Source organism: Calliopsis andreniformis, unplaced genomic scaffold (genome assembly GCF_051401765.1).
Source record: "Calliopsis andreniformis isolate RMS-2024a unplaced genomic scaffold, iyCalAndr_principal scaffold0022, whole genome shotgun sequence".
In the NCBI taxonomy this organism is placed as follows: domain Eukaryota; kingdom Metazoa; phylum Arthropoda; class Insecta; order Hymenoptera; family Andrenidae; genus Calliopsis; species Calliopsis andreniformis.
This window is the reverse complement of record NW_027480432.1, coordinates 9,369,099-9,389,767: the sequence shown is the minus strand read 5'-3', so window position 1 is coordinate 9,389,767 and position 20,669 is coordinate 9,369,099. Positions and strand designations below refer to the sequence as shown.

At 35.7% G+C, this 20,669-nt stretch overlaps 2 protein-coding genes and 1 non-coding gene across 4 annotated transcripts in view; all 3 read right to left on the bottom strand.

Annotated features, from left to right (window-relative positions):
• LOC143186807 (solute carrier organic anion transporter family member 3A1-like) overlaps positions 1-13,379 on the bottom strand; it is a 98,045-nt gene extending 84,666 nt beyond the window's left edge. Inside the window, exon 1 of the mRNA XM_076390588.1 lies at positions 13,160-13,379. The gene's annotated coding sequence lies outside the window, so the exon portion shown is untranslated. The remainder of the gene's footprint in view (positions 1-13,159) is intronic.
• A 971-nt stretch (positions 13,380-14,350) lies between these two features.
• Positions 14,351-14,422, bottom strand: Trnap-ugg (transfer RNA proline (anticodon UGG)). Its single transcript has one exon. It is a non-coding gene; the product is annotated as a tRNA-Pro (tRNA).
• A 1,075-nt stretch (positions 14,423-15,497) lies between these two features.
• Positions 15,498-20,669, bottom strand: part of Oatp26f (Organic anion transporting polypeptide 26F) — a 70,072-nt gene continuing 64,900 nt past the window's right edge. For both annotated transcript variants that reach the window (XM_076390906.1, XM_076390907.1), the window contains 2 exons: positions 19,978-20,354; positions 15,498-19,105 (listed from right to left, as the gene is read on the bottom strand). In XM_076390906.1, coding sequence (XP_076247021.1) covers positions 18,904-19,105; positions 19,978-20,354 — 579 coding nt within the window. In that variant the 3' untranslated portion in view covers positions 15,498-18,903. The remainder of the gene's footprint in view (positions 19,106-19,977; positions 20,355-20,669) is intronic.

Genomic DNA, 20,669 nt, shown 5'->3' with positions numbered 1-20,669 from the left:
GAATCTCATAGCATCTGATTCTATCAACGATAGAGGCGTGACAGTGAAATATTAAATTTCTTGCCTGCTCCGCGAGAAAGTAGCCCATTACAATTTATGATATACTATTACATCGCGTTTATGTAATAATCCTCTCGTTCGCGAGCAGAGACTGAAACGAGGACTGTTTCTCTATTCAACGAAATAAAAAGTTTCTGATCCCTGTCTTCTGTAATCGATCGTTATCAAAACCACTTTCCTACAACGGAATAATTACACGGCTCTCAAAATACTTGGAAACTGTGCCACCGATCTCGATTTCAGTATCATGATTCCGAAACGATAGAAAAATTAAGTACACGCTTTGAATCTGAGGATCGTTTACGCGAGGAACGATTTATATATTTCCTTTGAATCTGATTTGAAGTGGACATTTTACAAGATTTTTCGACACTTCAGATATTTAGGTATTTAAATATTGCAGATATTAAAATTTTCGAATTTTTAAGATTTCAAGATTTTGGGTGCAAGAATTTTTCAATGGGATGAATTTTTCAATTGTTCTTAATTTTAGATTCTCAAATTTTTAATTTTCATATTTTGAAATTCTGAAATATTCAAATATTCAAAGTTCTAAATTGTTCGATTTTTTATTTCTTAAATTCTGAACTTTCACTATTTTCGAATATTCAAAATTTTTAATTTTTACAGTTTAAATATGCAATTTTCAAATTAAAAAATGTTTACGCCTTCAAACTATCAACTTTTCAAATACTTAATTTTTCAAAACCTCAGACTTTGAACTTTCATAAGTTTTCATAAATGTTCTGTTTCTTGATTCTCAACTGTTAACAATGTTCAAAATTGCAAATTTTCATATAATCAAATACCTACGTAAAGCTTCAACTCATAAAAATTTGCGAATTTCACACTTTCAAACATGCAGTTTTCAAATTACAGATTTTTAAGTTTTCAAACTATCAACTTTTCAAATACTCAACTTCTCGAAACCTCAGCCTTTAAACTTTCATAACTTTTCATACATGTTCAATTTCTTGATCCCCAAACATTAAAAATTTTCAAATTTACAAATCTTCAAATATCCAATTACCTATGTAAATCTTCAAACCATAAACTTTGAAATATTCAATTTCTCCTAGCTTTGGACTTCAAACTTTCACAACTTTTCATGAATGTTCAATTTCTTGATCCTAAAGTCTTAAAAATCTTCAAATCTTCAAATCTGCAAATCTTCAAATATCCAAATACCTATATAAAGCTTCAAACCATAAACTTTGAAATATTCAATTTCTCCTAGCTTTGGACTTCAAACTTTCACAACATTTCAAGAATGTTCAATTTCTTGATCCTGAAGTTTTCAAAATCTTCAAATATCCAAATACCTATGTAAAGCTTCAAACCATAAACTTTGAAATATTCAATTTCTCCTAGCTTTGGACTTCAAACTTTCACAACTGTTCATGAACGTTCAATTTCTTGATCCTGAAGCCTTAAAAATCTTCAAATCTACAAATCTTTAAATATCCAAATACCTACACAAAGCTTCCCATTCTACTTGCTTCAAACTATCAAATCCTCAACGCTAAAAATTCCCAAGCACCAAAATATTTCGCAAACTTTCAAACGCTCAAACACTCAACTCTCGAAATTCCATAATTTCCAAAACTTCGACTCGCTATCTGCTCGAGTAGCGATTCATTTCCGCTGCTTACAATTTCTAATGGACACCCAATTAACGCAGGCAGCTCGTGTATCCTCGGCTCTGTTCCAACGTTTTTCCCACCTGGCGATTGCCTTCCCCGCGCGCGCTAGAAATCGCCGTTCCCTCCGCGAAGCCGATGTGTAACGCGACGCTTTGTGAAAGGAAAAGTCGGCGTTTCCCTCGCGACGCCGATGGAAAAAGAGTCGGAGCCCTTGAGATTCTTTTCTTAACAAGTCCACCGATTCCTGTAATCGCCGCTGGAAGACGGATTATCCTCGACGCGCGTAGGTGTCCGAGTCCCTCGTGAAAGGGGATACAGAGTGCAATAACGCGGGCGGATATCCTTTCATTCTTTCGCGTCTATGTGCAAAGCTGCGTCCTCACTGAAGCAATGGAGGAACTTTTTTGTTGAGGAAGTACTTGCTCGTACTTCTTTTTTATTATTAACACGTTCCCTGCCGCGTGGGGCGTATACGTTCAAGCCATTTGGTATTATCATTGTAAAATGAAGAATTTTTTAAAAATTCATTATAGAGTCAATTATGGACATCTTAATACTATTGCTGATGCCCTCATTTAATCGTGGGGCGTATACGACCCACGCGGCGTGATGGGCAATTTTTCTTTACTTTAATTCGATAAGAAGGCGCTGCAAAATTTGTTACGAAAGAAATGTTAAAAATTTGGGTTCCCAGTCGGCAAGAAACTGCACTGTAAAAGTTGCAACATTCTGCGATAGTTGTGTGGATAAACCACACTTATGTTTGCCATGTTTTAACAAAGTTCATCGTAACATCCCTTTGTAATTGCATACAAACTTGAATTTAACTAAAATGTTATATTTTAAATTGATATAGATTGATATAATATATAATGATTGATATAATAATGTTCAGCCAGTTATTTGTTAAACTAATTCCTAGAAAAATAAATTTATTGGTTTGTTGTGTTATGCATGTTAAACTATACAACTTTTCCTTAATAATTATGATTTTTGCAATATTTTAATTATTGTAAGGCATACGCCAGAAACAAAATAATACAAATGTAAAGCGTGGGGCGCATACGCCCCACGCGGCTTGAACGGGAAGTCTTCAAAAAACGGTCTGGCAGGGAACGTGTTAAGCTGCGTAACCCTGGACAGGATTATTAGCAAGCATGTACACATGTGCGTAATAACATTCGAAATAGAGAATTACATGGCGGCTGCAGGAGGATGTTAAAAGTACTATTAATTAGAGGTTTAACACGAACAGGGTTGAATGGTAAGTCGTAGTACATCGTGCCAGTGGGTAATTGTGTGTAAAAATAAGGAAAAAATGTGGTACACAATTTTTTATCTGAAGCTTCGTTTTTGAGAAAATGGAATTTGGAATTTGTTGAACTATGCAATGTGATTTACTTGTCGTGTATTCTGGTAGCTGTTGTCCCTGTTCGTGATAGTGTTTATGAAGTTTGATAATGATTTCAGAGTTTCTACGTGATACGTTGTATTCATTGTTAGAAGAAGTGTCTTTAGATATCAGAACTAGAATTATTTTTCGATATGACGGTGCCCTGCTACAGTTCACGAAACCAGTTTCAAATTTCTTAAATGAAAAGTATTCATGCTGAATAGGTCGTGGTGGTAAGACACACTAGCTTCCAAGGTCTCTGGAGCTCACACCCCTGGACTTTTACTTATGGATAGAATTGTGTCAGCATCTGCAACAGTTTTTCTATTATCCTCTGAAGAAATAAAGAATTCCAAGGCAAAAAGAAAATTTTGACTTTATACGACTGCCATTTTGCCAAAATGCATTTGCTCATATTGTTCTAGTTGAGATGGTGACTACACTCATGTTAATTAACTTAAAAATGTTAAGTTGAAGTTATTGAAGTCTTTTATAGAATTTACAGAAGTGCTCTAACAGGCCTGAGTTTAATAGAATCACTAACAGTTGACTTTGTAGATTTAACAACGCTGCTCTTAGTGTTGTCAGGTTACCTTTGTTCATTTTACAAAGATTTGTAACAAGCTCCCCTGCATAAACCTACTTATGAGACTTACAGACCACAAAATACACATCTCGACATTTAAGTTACGTCCCAGTAGCTGAATATATTATTTTATACCACTATTTGTTGTATTGTATTAAATGAATGATAATTCAAACTTAAAATAGAATAAAATTAGAGTTAGTGTTCAATTACAGAAATATGGTCGCCTCCTGGGACATTTACCTTACCATATCAAACTACCATAACTCCTTGTTACAAAGGTGTAGAGTTACTCTAAGCTCTAACAATAATTGACTCCATAATTTTAAGAAGGAAATAAACACGAAAGAATAGAAAATTTAGAGTTGGCTACTAGGAATATGTTAAAAGCTTGCCCTACTTATCAGTGGCGAAAAAATAACAAAGAACTCTTCAAAGTGGGTACCTAAACCTTGCAGTAAAGTTTATATCAGTTCGAAGAAGGAAACAAATCCTTATCTTACTCTGAGACTCACTCCCTTCGTAAAACTCTAAATTTAATTAAATAACTCATTGCAGAATTACTCCACTGCCAAGGGTATGACTTGCACTTTCACAGAACTAGAACGTGGCAAAACAACATATGATCGTGATTTTCCAGGGTTATTCATTCTCCAGATTCTGTGCGCGTGCACGTAATCTGAATGCTTTTAAAACTTCAGCCTTTATACGCTGCCTTTTATGGCTCACATCGTCCTGCGTACTCTTTATTATTTTTAGGAATCTAAGTACTGTTTTAGCGTAGCGCTGGTCACTCGTTGATAAAAAGTTGAAACGCGGCGAGGCAAAACTTCGGCAAAATTCACCGTCACTTTTTATTACTTTCTATTAGGAAGGGGGATGCTTATTTCTAGCACACCCGGTACACAGAAGTTCAATCTCTATTACAGGTGTGTGCACAAGCAATAAAAAAACACGATAAAAAAGCCGTGGAGGCACAGTGGTGCTGGTACTGAAACCTGGGCTAGTAAATAGCTACAGGAAACGATTGTTCATTAAAGTTCTTTGACGGACTATAATGAAAGGAAAAAAAAAACAAAAAAAAAAAACAAAAAAGATAATTTATGTGGCGTAAAAAGTAATTAGATGATAAACTGCTCTTGCGAATTTATTGCTCGGTCGTCTGAATTAAATTAGAACTCGGCATTTCTATCTTTTAAATTTAATATTTTGATATTTAATCAGTATTTAATTTTTTAATAGCTTAAAGATAATTTACTGTAATCGACATTCTTTAAGTGGAGGCTTGATCGTTCTCAGAAGTAATTCATACCAATTCAATTTTATTCTCACTATTAAGAATAAAGATTGATTTCCGACAGTAAGAGCAGTTTAGCTAATTCGATATGAAAGTAATTTCCAATGTTTTTATATCGTTTGAAAAATTTATGACAGCTTTTGCATCGATTCTGCAGCTAAAGATCACCAACTGAATCGCCGTGATCCGATCGATGCTAATAAAGGTAGGAGCACATTAATATCGCGTTACGTGAAATCACATGCCATCACATGTGCCATATTACAACAGATTTGCTCCATATTACAGTAAAACAGACTTAAAATGTCAGCCAACACTATGAACGTCGCCTGAAAAATCATGTCTTCTCACGTGACTGTTTCTGCCTTAACATTTCAAACGACCCAGAAATACGTCGTTCGCAAGCCCAAGCAATAAAAGCGCGGTAATTTCAAATTGGCTTGCCCCCGATTCGCTGCCATGCTTTGCGCCTCGCGAATCCCTGATTTCGTAGTCTGAACTTTTCTCAAAGCGTCGAGAAAGCCCATAATCATAAACGTTACGTGCTTCCCAACTACTCCGCAGAATAATCGCTTAATAAATATTAAATCGGAGCGATGCTGCCTCTCGACGCATAATCCGCGGATGAAAACGTCAGACTTTGTTCCATCCGCGAGGGAGCAGCCTGGAGACTCGACAATCGCATAAATTCAAAAGTAATCGCCGCGAGGAGCAATTACGCTCGCCGCAGGTGGAAGGATGTCTAATTTTCTCGGGCATAACGGTCCGCCGTGAAAGTCATCGCGACACAATGACAAGGAATGACGCGACGCCCTGTGCTGGCTCCTTGGTTCACAGTTAGCCACGCGCCTCTACGAATTAATTCGCTCCTTTCACGTCGAATTTCCTTCAATGGTGTCGCTTCGCGGAAAGCGTGCACGTAGGCAAAAAATTAGTTATATAATAGGAGGAACTGCGTGACGGGACGACGAAAGAACCGTTTAGCGAGGCACGAGGAGATACGTGACTTTCGATTTCGGTAGGAGGACGGATGGGCGAAACTTTCGACTGGTGGATTGCCAAATTGCAATTTGGGGCGACTTCCTCTCGCGATGCTTCAGCGAAATTAAAATAGAAATCGCCTGGAGGAACTTCATGGTTCAAATGTACTTTCTGCTGGGGATTACTTATGCTGTGGCGAGGGGGTCAGAGCTGGTTTGAGGGAGTCCACTTGCTATGGATTGTATATTTGTTTTTAGTGTATTAGAGAGTGATGACCCAGTCGTTGAGTCAGGGGATAGCTCTCCTCATCAACTGGAGGTTCAACGTTTTAGTGATTTTTAGAGTTAGAAGACTCTTGCCAGCTGCTAAGGACAGTCTTGGCAGAATACATCGGTCTCGAATATGTTAAAGGACTTGGTCTACTTGGAAAAGGACTAAACTTTCACTGAAACTGCCAGCCAATCATTTTATGGACTAATGTTCTCATAATACAGATAGCAATTTAGAATTTTCTTTTGTTCACTCTATTACCTACCTACCATATCAAATTTTTATTATTTATTTTCCAAAGGTTTAGAGTTAAATTGCGAGCATAAAGATAATTGAATCAATAGTTTGAATAGTTTCATTTCGATTCATCCTTAGACCAGAAATATATGTATTGAAAATCTATTTTGCAATAAAAAAGAGCAAGTTGTTTGACAACAAGGTAAAGCATAAAATTTGTTAAAACTACTAAAATCTACAGAATAAGAATTATAATTCACTTGTATAAAAATACTCATATCCATTCTCTTTGAATTTTGAATAAAATCAATATGAAATGTGAATTTTCCGACAGTAGTATTTCACTTAAGAATCTCTCGACTTATTCTCGCATCGAAAACACGTAGCGAATATCTATATGTATATTCCACAACAAAAACTGAACACCACTTAACACAAACTATAAAAGTAACTAAACATACTAAAGTTACTAGAATAATCCTCAAATCATATCGCTCATTTGCTACCACAATGATACTTATAACTCAAAATTCATGATTAACTGGAAAGCAAGATGATTTCTCTACAAGTTTCATACTACTATTTCAAAAGCTACAATGTTTTATACTTCACATCACACATTTGTCTGCTAGTTTCACTCAAATCAACGTGAAAAGTAAATTCTCCGATAGTAGTATTTTACTTAAGGATCTTTCAATTTATCCTTGCATCGAAAACCTACGTGCAGGGAATGTATTTCACTAGGAGAGCTCCTTAAAAATTGATGTCGACACTGACAAGAACGTAGCAATTCACATCGCGATTTTTCTTTCGCTACGAAGGTCGGAACGCTCCGCTTTCGCTGCTCGCGTCAGCGTAATGCTCATTTCGCTCCCGTCATCCTTCCTAATGTTTCACTGAACTTGAGCGAGAGATCTTCTTCCATGTGGATAAGTAGTTGCGGGTAAACGACAGAACTTTTTTATGAGCCTCATCTTCTAAGTTCTCAGACACGACAGTTCTGGATTGGTCAATAAATTCGTCCAGGGATCGACACCCACTCGCACCTAATGCTGATTCTAAATAATAAACATATTACATCCACGCAATATTTGATACAGTTTCTAGGTCTTCTAAGTGCCTCACTGAAGTAAGTGAACTTTTGAAAGTCAAGGCTCAATTTGTAACTTGATTTCTGAAGTGTAGGCATGCTGTGGAGCTTCAAAATGAATCTGACGGTCTTGTGAGTTCAACATAGTAACGAAACCTTTGGTAGTAGGTTGGGAGCCATAATATGATATCAGGGATGAAAAAGTAGGTATTAAGGAAATTCTGTCATGGATGTCATTGGTTATTGGAAATTTTGGTAATTTCTATTGGTAGTTCCATCTCTCGAGGTTACTCCTATCGAACAGGGTGGAAAATAGTCAATAGTCAATAATTTTTCCCAAACTTTTAATATCTCATAAAGTAATAAGAATGAGCTTATTGTCCCGAAAGTTGTAAAGATTAAATTAAACTCTCCAGCGAAAAGTCAACAGTTGACTGAAGAGTCGACAGTAAGGATCTAGTTGGTAGAACTAGGTTTACCTAGTTGGTGGAGTAAAAATAAATATTTTATAGACGTGAGGAGATGCAGATAAGTCTCCTTCTCATTTGGGTTCTCCTGTCGTTTCACTATATTAATTTTACTTTAATGAAATGCTACATAATTTACAATACTTTCATTTTGATTTACTTGAGAATTGCAGTGATTTCATGGTTGGCATGATATACTACTTGTGAGTTACTTTCGGAGTAATTAAACACTAATAAAAGTTGAATGCTTCAAGAGCAGGTAGTAACCCAGTAATTACTTAACAGGTATACATAAACATGATCATTTACGTATTTAGCAGTAATTTATGCAGCCATCAAGAATTTGTCATTTATGTATACAACATTAGCTAGGAAAGTACAATTTCACATATGGTCCTAACTCAATGGCTAGGCTGTGCAAGTCCTGTCATAGCAAATATGCTAATACATTAAGTACATGTATGCACCTTGTTAGAGAAGTGAAAGTGACAGAAAGGAGAAGCAACTCCAAGAAATAGCTAAGAAATGAGGAACTTATAGCACAGCAAGAAAATACCATATCTGTGGCTGTAAACCAAAATGGCCTAAGTCATATATTTTTATTTTGGAGATATTAGCGTTTAAAGTTTTTAACTTCAAAGCTGTCTTATGGACTTATGCCTTCTTGAACCATTATTTTTAAGTGAAAATTCTTCTTTCACATTTAGAGGACCAGGGTGGCCCATATTTGGTCCTCTAGAGCCTAATACTCTTTCCTTTTTTTGAAAATATAAATTCCATATCCTAAATCTCATTTAAAACCCCCAACTTTTGGAGGCTCGTTTGGAGATAGTTTTGCCTTACAGCTACAGGTATTTCGCGTCTAATCCTCCCACGCTAGTGCCTACAGTAGTACAATAGTATGTAGTTACTTTTCTTTTCTCCCGAGATGAATGGAAGTCACTATTGTCACGAGATTGGTCACCAGAAGACCACTAAAGTACAGTAACCTATATCGATCACAAGTGGCATCCCACGTAATATTGTTTGTACAATGCCGGTGTTTGGCCATCAGCCATTGTGTCTCATCGAGACTTTCCTTTCCAGTGGTCGAAACTGACAGCTTCACGAACCGATACGTGTCCACGAAACGGCTTAGAAGTCAACAGTTGCTGTCTGCGATACGTGGATTCTACAGTGTGAAAATAAATGAAAGATGGCGATTCAGCGCGAAACGATAACTCGAAAATATGGAGTACAAGTTTTTGATACCGCGCTTCGTTTCCGAGGAAATGGAGTTTGAACTCTGACCGAGTGCAAGTGCACCGAAGTAGGGTTTCAGGCGGCTGGGAGCTGGGAGGCGTATGGGGGTGAAGGGAACATTCTAGTCTGACCACCATTCTGGCTACGGTGAACGAAGAGCGTTCCTCTCTCCTCCTCACGTCTCTAACTCTGTCTATAACTGTATTTCGGTGTACGTGCACTCGGCTGAAATTCGCAGCCGATTTTTTGGGGGAGGACCATGGTGGAAAATTCTATTCTACTTATTTTTTGATGGAGAGTGGCTACTTTTCAGATTGGAGAGTATTGCATAACTGGTAATAAATAGAATATAACGATGCCACGAGTCGTTAAGACTGATATATTTAGGTGAATGTCCTAGTCACCTCTGGTTCTTAATATACCTCTTGTGATTTGTGTCCATTATGATAGTAAAATTTCCTACTTTGCAGGGAAGATTATGTTTCCCCCTTTTCTTGTCTTCTACTTCTTCCTACTTTTAGGGGAATGAGGATTGGTTACATGAGTACTTTGCACTGAAGACTATTTCTTCCTTGTTCTACTTTCTAATCCTTCTTATTTTATCAGTATTTTTGGTGATAATACAAATTTCTTACTTTGCACAGAAGATTCTGTTTCTCCCCTATTTTACCTTCTATCTCTTGTTATTTTATACTTTCCCTGACAAAAATACTTTAGTTTGAATATGAAAAATTATATTTCTTTCTGTTCTATATTTTCTATTATATTAACAATAAGCTATATATTTTACATGAAAGATTCTATTCTATCTCTATTTTGTGAACACCTTCCGTGACAACATGCCTTTATTTTGTAAGAAAGATCCTATTTCTTCATTATTTTATCTTCCATTCCTTCATATTTCACATCTAACATGACCATAAGAATTTCCTACTTTACATAGAAGATTTTATGTCTTCCTCACTTCACTTTCTACTCCCTCCTACTTTAGGTACGTCTTCTACTGCAAGGATTCAATTTTTCTTTACTCTACCTTTTATTCTCTCCTATTCCCTTACCACAATAATAATCTAAATTATACCATGTACAAAGAATTCTACATTCTCTTTCTTTAAAGACAGTTCTCACACAATTTTTCCTTTCTCTCGTATAACAAAGAAATCACCCAATTAAAAAGTGCCAGCATGTGATAAAGCTCATCACCTGCAAATTGGTTTCGGCAACTCTGAAGTTACGTCTTGCTATAATTTCAGAAAATACTATACATATTGTATATTTAAACTTATTCTAGCTCTCTACCATTCTTAACTTTATTATCTTCACAATCTCTCATTTTTTCCACCCACTCTACCTGAACTACGTACCAAACGTAGCTGAAAAACTGGGAATCGAAAGTGTAAACGTCCAAAGTTCAACGACAATGAAACCGATCCGCGACAAGAGGCGAACAGGAACAGTCAGAGATAGAAGAGATGAGAAATTTATCTAGTGTTTTGAACAATGAACACAGCAGCAGTTAACTGTTCTGCTGGTTGTCGTCAGAGAAGCGACTAATTAAGCCACAACACCCAGTTGTCGGCTCGTTAATTGGTACACCGATTAAAAGGATGACGAACGCGAGAACGTATCGTTTTACATAGGACAAGGTCAGAGTCCTAATAGAAAAGAGTAGTAGCAGAAATAGCTAGCAAGTTTTTGGTAACTGTAACTGGTAGAATTTGGAGAACATGAAGAATAAACTATCTTTGGATATTTACAATTGAAATTTGGTTTTGTATCCATTATTCATCACTAAATCTTTTCAACTTGACTATAGTGATTGTGGCAAGCCTGACACAAGGTCCCACAGTCTTCTCAGGCTAGCTTTTAGGGATTAGAAATATTGCAAAGAGATCTAGCTCCAGTAGCTAGCAGTACCAAGAAATTGAACAAAAACAAAATAGCCTTCATCTAGAAGGAAATCATCAAAATGGATTCAGAAAGCTTCACTTAATTTTCTGGCTGCAAGGAATTTTAGGATAAAATTCCAAGAATAAACTTTAAGAAAATAAATCATGTGAAATCCACCCTTTTGAGACCCAGCCTAATCATCTTGATCATAGTTTGTTCCTCACCAATTGAATTCTTTAGGTTGATGTGACAAAACACGATAAAAAAATAGTCCCCCAGACAGCAGCGAGGTTCAAGACCTCGATAGAGATTACCACGTCTGTCTGATAGCGTTATCCCTCGAATTACAGCACAGCTGTGCTCGTACGTAAACACCGTGTAGCAAACTAACAATCCTCCCACAGGAGAAAACCCACGGAAGTAATAAGACACGAAAATGACACAATCTTGCTTTCATGCAAACACGATGGTACGGTCATCTGTTCTTGGAGCTAATTTATCTATTTTATTAGCCAGCTATTTTTTTATAACGTTATTCTGTTATTTTCTCATTTTTGGGGGGATATTCTTTTACCTATCTCTATTTTTTAAAAAGCAAACTCAAATTATTGTAGAACGTTGATTTATGAGTTTGATACAAAAGTTGAGCCTGAAGCTCTGTCGTGGTGGCTAATTTTATTTTTTGGCGGTAGTTTATTGTCAAATTATACTACATATAGTCCAATATTCGTGTATTACTACTGTTATGATCCTCAATAATAATAGTAACTCTAAATAAAAGAGGCTGTGAAGGAATGAGTCTCAGATGATCGAGGTTTTACTGTACCTACTGTTTTGGTATATGGTACCTGAGAGTTTTTCGCAATAACTAAAAAGGGAACGTTTGTTTTGGAGAACATTCTAAATATTAAAATAGAAATATCTTGTATTCTACCATAAATGGTGGCATCACCAGATTGCCTAATCATACAATTTTGATACAGACCTTTATACATTCACAGAAAACTTAAATGCACAAAACAGTACAGAATACACACAATATACAAAATATCAAAAGTAAAATAAATATTATAATCTTCAGAGGCTGAAACAAATTTTCACTTAGTTTCCATTATTTTAATAACATTAAAATTTGATTTTTAATAAACATTTGCTGTCTAGCTACCACTCATTCGTTCCATAGAAACTTAAAGCTTAAACACAAATTGCCAAATTCTCAATTCCTATCGAATCTTTAGCACAAATTTCCACAGTCCCCATGTATTCAATTTTTCCTGAAATCTCTGAAATGCTCGCAAATCTGCATCTGAACTTCGTCTGACCCAAGCTCGCCACGATAAGATTTAAACAAAAGCGCACTTACATAACAAAACTCGAGGATTCGCTTCCCGATCTCTCTGTACCCTGTCTAACAACCCAACTGTCCCCAAATCTCGAGCCTGCATCGAGACAAAGGTGCTCCAGAAATCGGGGGACCGCGACGTCAGCTTCCGTTCGCGGTGTTTACCATCGCACAGCTCCGACGCGTAACGCAGCGATAAAAATCTGAGAGAGAACTATGATCCTCCGCTGCGCGAGATAACAAAGGCGGTTCACTCGAGTTCGAGGGCACCGTATGCAAGAGGAGCAGCGGGAGATAACTCACGATAAGGATCGCTCTCAACAGGCGATACGAGGAACCTCCGAAACTTCGCCTCTGACCTATTTTTCCAGAGATGCTCGCGTTCCAGGGTGTCGAGTCGATCGGGAGGCCAAATTCCAGGAAATACTCGCCTCGAAGAATCGCTCTATCAAAGCATCGCGCCACGCTTCATCCCTAGATTCGAGTCCCCTCAGAGGAATGCTTCAGAGGAGCAAAATTTAGGGACTCGAAGGGAGCAGAGGATTGGAGCGTGTGGCAAAAAGGGTCGCTGAGGTTCAGGAATGACTGGAGCCTCGCAAAGTGGATGAAATAGCGAGCACAGATCTCAGTGGTGGTTAAAAGGGACCTGTCGTGGACTCACCGAAAGGACGCTCGAAGCACCTCGCCGAAACTCCTTTGTATCCAGGGCAGTGAAAAATCCTCGTGGTGACACCGCGATTACCGAGTTTTGCGTACATCTAAACACACAGTCACTGACCACCACGGGACGAGCACTCGAATGTATTCACGCGCACGTTTGCCTTGACCTCGCGATCTGACCGGTAGATCGGTGAGAATTTCACGAAAATCACATTGATAGCGCCCGACCGTCAGCTTGCCTCGGAGATCATAGACCAGCTGTGTTTTTGCCCGACCATTGAGGGGCTCGTGCATGCGCACTCGACGCGCCGCCATCTTGGCGCGCCGAGGAGTAGGGACTCGAGACGCGCGCAATTTGAAGGGGCGAAAGTGGGGCTCGGTCAAGAGTTCGGGAGTTTGGGAAGATGAGCCTTCAAAGGAACAGGAAACTATGATTATTAGATCCATGAAAAAGATGAAGAGTCAAATAAAAGTGGAAACCAAGTTAGAACTGTTTTAGGGATTTTAAGGTTCGAAAATAGAGTTATTTTGAGTTCTAGTTTATGTTTCTTGTAGGTTCCCTGAGGTAGTTATTTGTTGTTATAGAGACATAATTCAAAAATATGATTTTCTGAAAAAGAAAACACAATCGTAATTCGATGCAAACATTTCTTTTTATATATCAATAATCAAAAGTAATGAAATTTGGTACTTTGTAGTGGTTGCAATGAATGAACGATATGCTCCATAATCGTTTTTAGGAGCGGAAGTATTTTCACTTTCCGATCATTCTTATTTCACGCGAGATTATGAGAAAGGAACTAAAACTGTGAGGAACTGGAGACAACTCTCACTTTTCTGTGACTGAACATTGTGATTTCATTTCTAAACACTCTTTAGTTTCTCTTTTTCGCTTCTTAGAGTTATCCCACTTTTTCTTCACGCTGTCCTACTTCTGACAAGATTGATGTAAATTACTGACGTATTAATTGAATTTTGAAGCAAAATTAAAAGTAAGAAAAATAGAAGATTAGGAAATAATATATCAGGAAAAAAGGAACTCTACGTCTATGCATTGGAACTTCTTATTTTAGCGTAGGTCTTATTTTAGGATTTTAAAATAGAAAAATATTACTGTATATGTTGAATATCATAATAACTATGCATAATGAGAAAGTCCTTTCATTATAGTTTTAATAAGGAAAAAATAATCGGGCCCCTCCGGGATTTGAACCCGGGACCTCCTGCACCCAAAGCAGGAATCATACCCCTAGACCAAGAGGCCAGATGTTAGCAGTTTTAATAATATAAAAGAAGAAGCGTAGAACAATATAATAAAATTAAATTATACATTTAATTATTAATTTATATAGATAATATAGTAATCCTATAACAATATATCAATATTAGACTACTCAGGCTTCCTCTACATAGAAAGTTCAAATCATAAGTTTAAATCATAGTAAATATTCCAAGTGTTGTTAAATGACAAAAAACGTAATACATATATTAGAATTTTATATAGAAATTATATTATATTGAAAAATAGTGTGTGAAAAATAATAGGCTTTGTAATATCAGTCGATAAGAAGGATAACTATTATATTTGTACCATTTTCATGTCACAACCAATGTTATCGATTCAGTCCAGAATAAGATTACAATGCTACGAGTTGTAGGAATTAATATTAAATACTTTCGGATAAATTTGAAGTTGGAATCAATTTTAATATTAATTTAGAAAATATAGTTTTTCTGTCTTTTTAATTTACCAAAATATATGTATTTATTTGAACAGAAAAATGACAGTCATTTGAGATAGGATTTTATACTTCCCGCCTCATGCCCCTTGAAGACTAAATCTATCTTGAAGGCTAAAAATATCTATCACCAGGTTAATGTTATATTGTGAAATACTAGTTGAAATAGTATATCTAATATTAACTTGGTATTAAGTGTGTTTATTTAAAACGTGATTAGATGGACTACCCTAGACTACCCTGGACTACCTTGGGCTATCCTGGCCAGATTGTGGATATACCTGACTAATTTGATAGCACTTCCCTAATCCTATTTATGAAAATAGGTATTTACATAAACATCCGCAGTCTAGTGATAACTAAGCTAATATTATTAATTTTAAGTACGAAATTAGAATTTGAAACGTTTGTTCTTCAAACTGAATTCTTGTTCAAACTGAAGAAAACTTTAGTTTGTAAATCTTTCTACACGAAAATAAAGTAAAAGAAGGCGTAAATATTACTATCTAATTATGGAAATGAATTCCACATCATGAATTTATTCTTAAATAATGGTTGTATACTTTTTTGTTAGGAAAAAGAAGAGAAGGGAGATTGGGTAACGCATCTTACTGGCTCTTTATTATTCAATGACACGTATAATAAACGTGCAGGACATACTCTATTCCCATAACAAAAATAATTACAATCAGAAATCGCACAAAATGCTTCATATGTATATCAAACCGATGTAAATGACAGTACATGACACGCTCATGTATTTGTACATTCGCAAAATCGATTACTCCAAGTATTTTGTATTTTATTCGCGCAGTACATTTACGAGAAACATCTGATATGAAATTCTATAAACCCTTCAAAGCTGTCTTCTACATTAGAAAAGGGACTCTGTACGGTTCGCCATTCCTCATTAATAGTAAAATAATAGAACGTCCCCGTGCTCGTATTTCATTTCACAGTCGACCCGATGAAATACGAGACCAAAGATGATACATGAATTGTGCGTATATAAAATTGTTAGAATAGGATATTTCTTACTCAACTTGTGAATGAGATATGCATTGCGGATGATTTGGGTGAATTCAATGCAAACACGCTCTGCTTTCCTCCCTCGTAAATATCGGCTCGCGACAGTGTTCGATTCTTTCCAAACACGATTTATCTTCGCTTGAACAACAACGACAGTATATGTGCCATTTTAACGTTGTATAAAAGAAGTCTTCCAGAGGCACCTCTGCGAAGCAACAATCCGATCACAACAATTATATCGCGGTAAATACAACGAATACGAAAGTGCAAGACAGCTTCATTTACCTCTTAAACATCAATTAGGTATTATCGTTCGCGGTAAATACGTCTCAAGATTAATTGACGATCAGTAAATATCGGGATTACAAAACGAACCAGTCGAAGTCACATTCAAATCTGACAAAGGGATACGACGCGATTCTATAATTACAGATAGCTATGGTGTTCATCTTCCATTCACCATATTAATTATCATCAGCTATTAGTTTCTATGTAGAGTTACAAAGAGCGCTGCAATACATTAAGCAAATGCTCGATTTGGTAACCGAAGTCTGACTAATTAATCCTCCAGGTTGGAAGGTGATGAACGTCTGAAAAAGTACTACAAGTGCACTTGCCCATCGTGAACCAGCGTTCAGAATATTACATTTTCTCGTGAAAAACGGGTATACGTATTTTTATTCCTATGGGAATATACATTCCTTCGTTATTGGGTACGATATTAAAAACATCTTTTCCATGTTTCCCTTTTTTTTTACAATAATTCTGGCAGTGAACGGCTCTTACATGAAGTACCTTATCGCATAATGTTACTGTACAATTTTAGATAACTTCTGAAGCGATTGGTCTCACTCGAGTTCCTTGCGTCTTATTTAATAGTCGAAACAAAGTCGAAGAATCATTAATCACTCAACGTCGTTTTTTAATTATGAGCTGTGTTGGTTGACCCTGAACGCTTGAGTGACTCTGTTTCGACTATAATTTGTCCTCGAGCATCACTTTTTCTGAAAGTGTAACTTCTTTTACTGGATAGATATTAATAAATATGTTTCATAAATTATGACCCTGGGAATGAAATAGCATTTATTAAGCTATTCATGCTACGAAATAAGATTAACAAATAAATAGCTGTTTAATTGGTTCGCATTTGATTCTTGTTGAGAATATATCTATGATTTTAAGGCAAAATTATGTTTTAACAAAACTGAGTCTACACTTTAATTAAAATTTTTAAGATAGAATTTATATTCCTGACAGAAGTAGATTCAGTTAAAGAGATTCTTTCTTTGAAAGTTTAAAATATAAATACAAATTTATTTTAGTATTTATATAAAATGCAAATTTATGATACAGAAGTAAGATATAAATATCTTATAAAATAAAAATACATAATTTAAGATGTTTCACCTTACAACCACAGACAGAAACAATACAATAAAATATATTCAACTATCAGTAAAAGTATTTCTGCTAGCCCTTCAGTAAAAGACGCATATTTAAATTTCGCCACCGTGCGCAGTTGCACATTGCGCAGTCACAACGATAGGTCGAAGACACTCGATTTCTTTCTGACTAGTTAACGCTATCGTTTTCCATCTTTAGCGCAAGAGCGAGTACTTTAAAGCTTATTTCTTCAGAGTACTTTCTTCCAGAATGCTTCTAAACACGTGTAAGTTTGGTTTCTTTTAAATGCAAATATTATTGACAGAGATAGTTAATAAATATTCACATAGAATTTCTCAACAAGGAAACGAATAACCTGTTACGTAAATAACAAATATATGTTAAAAAATATATATATATATAATCGAAACGGGAACTAATTTTTAATAAGTATCTCCTAAGAGGTTAAGACTGCGTATTAGATGTCACTTATTTCTTGCAACAATGACATAACTCCAAATTTGATAATTATTGTTATTAATACAGATTTTTCGATATAGGCTCACTGGCGAGTGTAAAATGAGGAATAGGTTCCTGAAGAAAATTCAAGTTCATAATAATTAATCTATACGAGCGACTATGCACGTAAGAAAACATTTTTCACTTTAAATAATTTTAAGTTACATTGAATATACTAAGGAGCTTGTAGCGAATAGTCGTCACGATCTATTATTATGTCACGATATCAATTATGACAAAATAATAATATAATTTCGATTTTTGGAAAATCATGAATTTCGAGTTTGGTTATTTTTGCAGTAAATAAGCAATATTTAGAATGTTTTCTAGAGTTTTTAGCTGCATCGTTTTATAGATTTAGGATCTTGCAGCAAACAGGGCCGTATTTACCATAAGGCGTATTGAGCGCAAATAGGGCCCCATAAAGAACAATCAAGTGTAGACAAATTTCTTAAAATAAACCTTGTTGTTTCAGCCTCTTATTTTAACTGGGTAATGTAGGTACTAGTTTTTTTTAATGTAAATTTGAATTCATTTTTATACTGTTTTTTTAATGCAAATATATATCCATAGCAATATTTTATTATTTCTATTTTATTAACACGAGTTATTAAGGAAATATAGATTTTTATCCGTGATAAACTTAAAAAAAGATTTGTAAAAGTCTGATTAACTGAAAGAGATTTGCTCTTTTGAGACTTCATAAAGGTTTTGCGCTCAAGATCTCCAAAAATATAAACACCCCTACAGCACAGAGACGTCTTGAAGACGTCTTAAAGACATCCACTAAAGTTCAAAAAATGTACAAAAGACGTCTCTGAGACGATCAAAGTTACAAATCAGTACATACAGAGACTCATAACATGTCTGAAAGACGTCTAGATTACGTCTACAAGACTTTTCAGGCAAAAAATAGACATCTTCAAAATGTCCGAAAGCGTAAGTCTTGTGGTGTATCTTTAAGACGTTCAGGCATAAAATAGACGTTTTCAAGACGTCGTGTGGTATGTGGCTATGGCCCTGCCAGCATGTGTAGATTACTCATAAGATTTTCTGGCTAATGGGAGATTACTGTTTACGCTTCGATTATAGGGTTTATCGTCGCTGGTGTAGTGGGCGCCTCTTGTGGCGTGTCGTTCATCATTAACGTCGTCGTCGGCTCCTCTCGTGAATTCTGATCGGCCCTTCTGCTCCCTGGAGGAATGTACGTCCACCAGGCCAGGAAAAAGAAAAGGAGGGACGCTGCCTTGCCGATGAATGCCAGCGCGAGCATGTACCTGAAGCAAACGCCACGCTGGTAAGTCGAATCCACTATTAATACTTAAAATCAATGAATTTTTGTGGCACTCTGACTGCATTTTACCATTCTGGAACATAGTCAACAGTTTCAGTAATAGGAAAAAGATTACAAATAGTAAAGATTACGGTTTTTGTGTTAACAATGTTAGGAGAATTTTATTTATTGCTTTTCTTGATATTTTCAAATTTATTATTAGAACGATGTTGAAATATTTGATTTTGAACGATTTTCTTCTGATTTACATTACTTTGGAAATTATTTGATAAATTATGTGTTATTTAAATTAGTAATATTGTATTGGAACCGTATCAAAAATAGAGCAAAGTGATATCGTTATTCTAGTATGAATAATATTATTTATAATATTTGAGTAATTTGAGCATTGAACTCATTTTTTTATCTCATGTTATCAGTTACAATTGCCAGTTCATCTACTTTATATATTGAAAATTAAAGAGATCTGTAATAAATGCAATACCTTATTTAAGTAAACTGTGTTCCAAAATGATAAAGTCATGAGTGTGCCTATAAAGCACATGGTTCTATATTTTTAGAAGCTTCTTATTTGCTTCAAAATTATATATTTCTAAATGTAAATTATATTTTTCCACATGTAAATGGATTATATGTTCCTATATGTAAAATACAAGATATTTTAAATACCCTTTTAGCAGTTAAACTCTAATAAACAATTTCATATAGTAAAAGAAGTTGGTACTAAAACTTTAAAAAGTGTTCTAATATCAACCCAAAACTTCAAATATGAAACATAATCATTAATAAATTCGTGTACTTTCAAAACTCTAATTATAAATCCTACAATATTAATAGAAACTTAATTTTCCATACCTGCTCATGTATAAATTATCATAAACGAGGCATGCCCCTCTGCCCTCGCACGTCTCATTCCACAGAATACAAGTATCATCTATGAGAGCTCCAAACACCATGGGCGCTGGTATGGTGCCCAGGATCCTCACTTTGATCCATTGTATTCCTAAAGCGAATGACCTCTGGTCGTCTCGAACGACCCGGAGCGTCGCAGAAAGCGCAGGCATCGTGCAAAGGAACGTTATAAACATGTTGCAAAAAGCTAGAACGATGAAGGGCCATAGATAAGAGCAGGATGTGTTACAAGTAGTGTTAATCGCTTCGTAGCTGATCACGTTGTCCCCACTGGTCAGGTTCAGTGGTGGTGCACGGATGCAGGTGCAATCTGAATATACCTGCAACAAGAACGTGCAATATTAATTATAGTTCTGGTTTTAATGGCAATGGTTTTAATAGTTTGAAACTGGAATCGTTTGGCGACTTCTTTTTGTAATGTTTAAATTTGTATATGAATGAGGTACGTTTTTCTTGGTGGCTACTCATATGATAAGTATGAAATAATTTATAATATGCTAATTGTTACGAATGCTACTTATTAAGGCAGTGTATATATATTATATTAATTATACTGTAAAATTATGTTGAACTCAGGACTATACTTATTCTTGGAACATATATCTAAACTTGTTGCAGCTTTATTAATCTATAAT